Below are 3,052 nucleotides of genomic sequence, written 5' to 3'. Positions count from 1 at the left end.
ATGTTCATTACCATTGAATTTCTAACATATACCTCAATAGTTGTGAATAATATAACAAAAGTTAAATAGATAGCCTTTGTTTGTTGAGAATAATATAGATTGTAGAGTATCTTTAAAGATGATCTTTGAGGCCCTAGTGGCTCACCTATAGGTTTTCAGAAGATTCGCTGTGATATGTTAAAAACCCAGATAAATATGAAAGGGTTTTCTTTCTTTCTTTTCTTTTTAATTTCTTTTTCAATTCTTTAATGTTTATTTGTTTATTTATTTATTTATTTATTTATTTATTTACTTTTAACATTTATTTTTTTTTGAGAGACAGAGCACAAGTGGGGGAGGGCCAGAGAGAGAGGGAGACATAGAACCCAAAGCAGGCTCTGGGTTATCAGCACAGAGCCTGACAAGGGCTTGAACCCACAGACCGAGAGATCATGACCTGAGCCAAAGTCAGACTCTTAACTGACTGAGACACCCAGGTGCCCCTTTATGTTTATTTATTTTTGAGAGAGAGAGAGAGAGAGAGAGAGAGAGAGAGAGAGAACTCTCATGAGAGTGGGAGAGGCAGAGAGAGAGAGGGAGACACAGAATCTGAAGCAGGCTCCAGGCAATGAGCTATCAGCACTTAGCCCCACACGGGGCTTGAGCTCATAAACCATGAGATCATGACCTGAGTCAAAGTCAGGCGCTTTACCAACTGAGCCACCCAGGCACCCGAAGAGGGTTTTCTTTATATCACAAAAGATTGCTACATTTTCCTAGGGCATATTTAATTATAATACCTCCTTGTGTATTTATTTATTTAAAGTTAGTTTTTACCTCCTTGTTAGAGTGATTGGCTGCTGAGAAATAAAAAATTCCAGTTCATGAACCCCTGTAGTATAGATCAATCTGAAATAACAATGAGAAAAATGAGAAATGAGAAAAATATACTGACATTGACAAAAATTATATTTACACATGTATCTCAGAGCACATATTTATCACATGAAGTTTGTCTTATCTGAAGTGCCTAGTGGAGGAGAAAAGGTCAAAAGAGTTGCAGACGCCACTACCTGGAGCGACCCGCGCTGCTGAGCCACGGTCAACCGCACTATGTTCTTTGACATTACCATGGATGGCGGACCCTTGGGCTGCATCTCCTTCAAGGTGTTTGCAGACAAATTTCCAAAGACAGCAGAAAATTTTCATGCTCTGAGCACTGGTGGGAAAGGATTTGGTTATAAAGGTTCTTGCTTTCATAGGATTATTTGGGGATTTCTGTGCCAGGATGGTGACTTCACATGCCACAATGGCACCGGTGGCAAGTCAATCTGTGGGGAGAAATTGGATAAGAGGAATTTCATCCTGAAGCACATGGGTCCTGGCATCTTGTCTATGGCAAATGCTGGACCCAACACAAACGGTTCCCACTTTTTCATCTGCACTGCCAAGACTGAGTGGTTGGATGGCAAGCATGTGGTCTTTGACAGGGTGAAAGAGGGCAGGAATATTGTGGAAGCCATGGAGCACTTTGGGGCCAAGAATGACAAGACCAGCAAGATCACCATTGCTGACTGTGAACAAATCTAATAAATTTAGCAATGTTTATCTTAATTACCAGACCATTCCTTCTGTAGCTCAGGACAGCACCCCTTCCCCCCCATCTGCTCAAAATATCCTATAATTTTTGTGTTCTTGCTGCAGTTCGGTGTGTTCTATATTTCCTTACACCCTCCAAGTCTAGCTGGATTGCAGAGTAAGCTTATGATTATGAAATAAAAACTCAACAACAACGACAATAACAAAAAGTTATAGAGAGATTCTGGATAACTGTAAGTCATCATATGTTCTTTCCAAGTGAGATTTTTTTTTTTAATGTGATTCCTTCATGAGAAAAACTTCTGAGGGTTTCCAGCCTCTTCTGATATGTCTATTTTGTCTGCCACCCCACCACCAAATCATCAAATAGAACTACAGAACCATGATTCTTAATCCTGTCCTTAGCTCACATAAACTGTTATTTCACCAATGTTTCAAATCTATTAAATACACAATAATTAAATTCTGTATACACACACATGTATATATATGTATGGATATGAGTATCACTTCACGATTCTTATTATTACTCATTACACTCTATCCTGTTCTGTCATCTTAGGCTAGACTCATTTACTCCCAACATTACTTCTGAGAATGAAATTTCTAACAATAGAACATGTTCCTGAGGTACACTCTTCCCATGAATGAAGCCTTAATGGTTCTTCTGAATAGAGCCTGACACTCAGCTCTGTCACTAGGTCTTCTGGAAAGTAAAAAGTTCTTACTCTGTTCCTGCCCTAAATCCTCAAAGTCAATAAGATCTTTGCACAGTTACCAAAAAAATTGCCCTATTGTTCCTGTAGACAAAACTCAATATAAGAATACCAAGCAAATACTTTTCTGCTTGCAATGTTGTCTAGTGGGCATGGTGTGCCCAGAACTCTATTAGGAACTGGCCTGTTCAGGGTGAGGGTAATACTCAGTTGCAACAGCTTTAAGCATGCTGACTGTTTTTTCCCTACTTTGGTGGATAGATTTTCATAATTTTTAATAATTACACAGTATTCCACACACAGATTAGTCATTATATGACTTACTTCTAGGGGCATCTGGGTGGCTCAGTTGGTTAAGCATCTGACTTGAGCTCAGGTCATTATCTCACAGTCCGTGAGTTTGAGCCCTGCATCAGGCTCTGTGCTGACAGCTCAGAGCCTGGAGCCTGCTTCAGATTCTGTGTCTCCATCTCTGTCTGCCCCTTCCCTGCTTGCACTCCGTCTCTGTCTCTCAAAAATAAAATAAAAACATAAAAAAAATTATATGGCTTGCATCTTATTGTTGGGACATCTCTATGCATATACTACTTTGAGTGGTTTCTGCAAACTATCTTATTATTTCCTTGGACCCTTTTTCAGACTTGTAGTTGCTGAATCAAAGAACATGCTTAGTTGTAAAATCTTTGATTTAGATTGTAAAATTGCCTTCTAGAAATGTATCAATTTACAGTTGTGCTAGTCATGTATGATCAGCCAGT

The 3,052-nt window shown here is 39.3% G+C and overlaps 1 protein-coding gene across 1 annotated transcript; it reads left to right on the top strand.

Moving 5' to 3' along the window:
- The first annotated feature begins 635 nt into the window (after positions 1 to 635).
- On the top strand, positions 636 to 2,629 carry LOC101090745 (peptidyl-prolyl cis-trans isomerase A-like). The gene has a single exon (XM_045057070.1). It carries the CDS (start codon positions 1,093 to 1,095, stop codon positions 1,567 to 1,569), a length of 477 nt encoding a protein of 158 aa, XP_044913005.1. The 5' UTR covers positions 636 to 1,092; the 3' UTR covers positions 1,570 to 2,629.
- The last annotated feature ends 423 nt before the right edge of the window (positions 2,630 to 3,052 follow it).

This window comes from Felis catus, chromosome A1 (assembly GCF_018350175.1).
Source record: "Felis catus isolate Fca126 chromosome A1, F.catus_Fca126_mat1.0, whole genome shotgun sequence".
NCBI classification, from domain to species: Eukaryota; Metazoa; Chordata; class Mammalia; order Carnivora; family Felidae; genus Felis; species Felis catus.
This window is presented reverse-complemented; position numbering and strand designations above follow the sequence as displayed.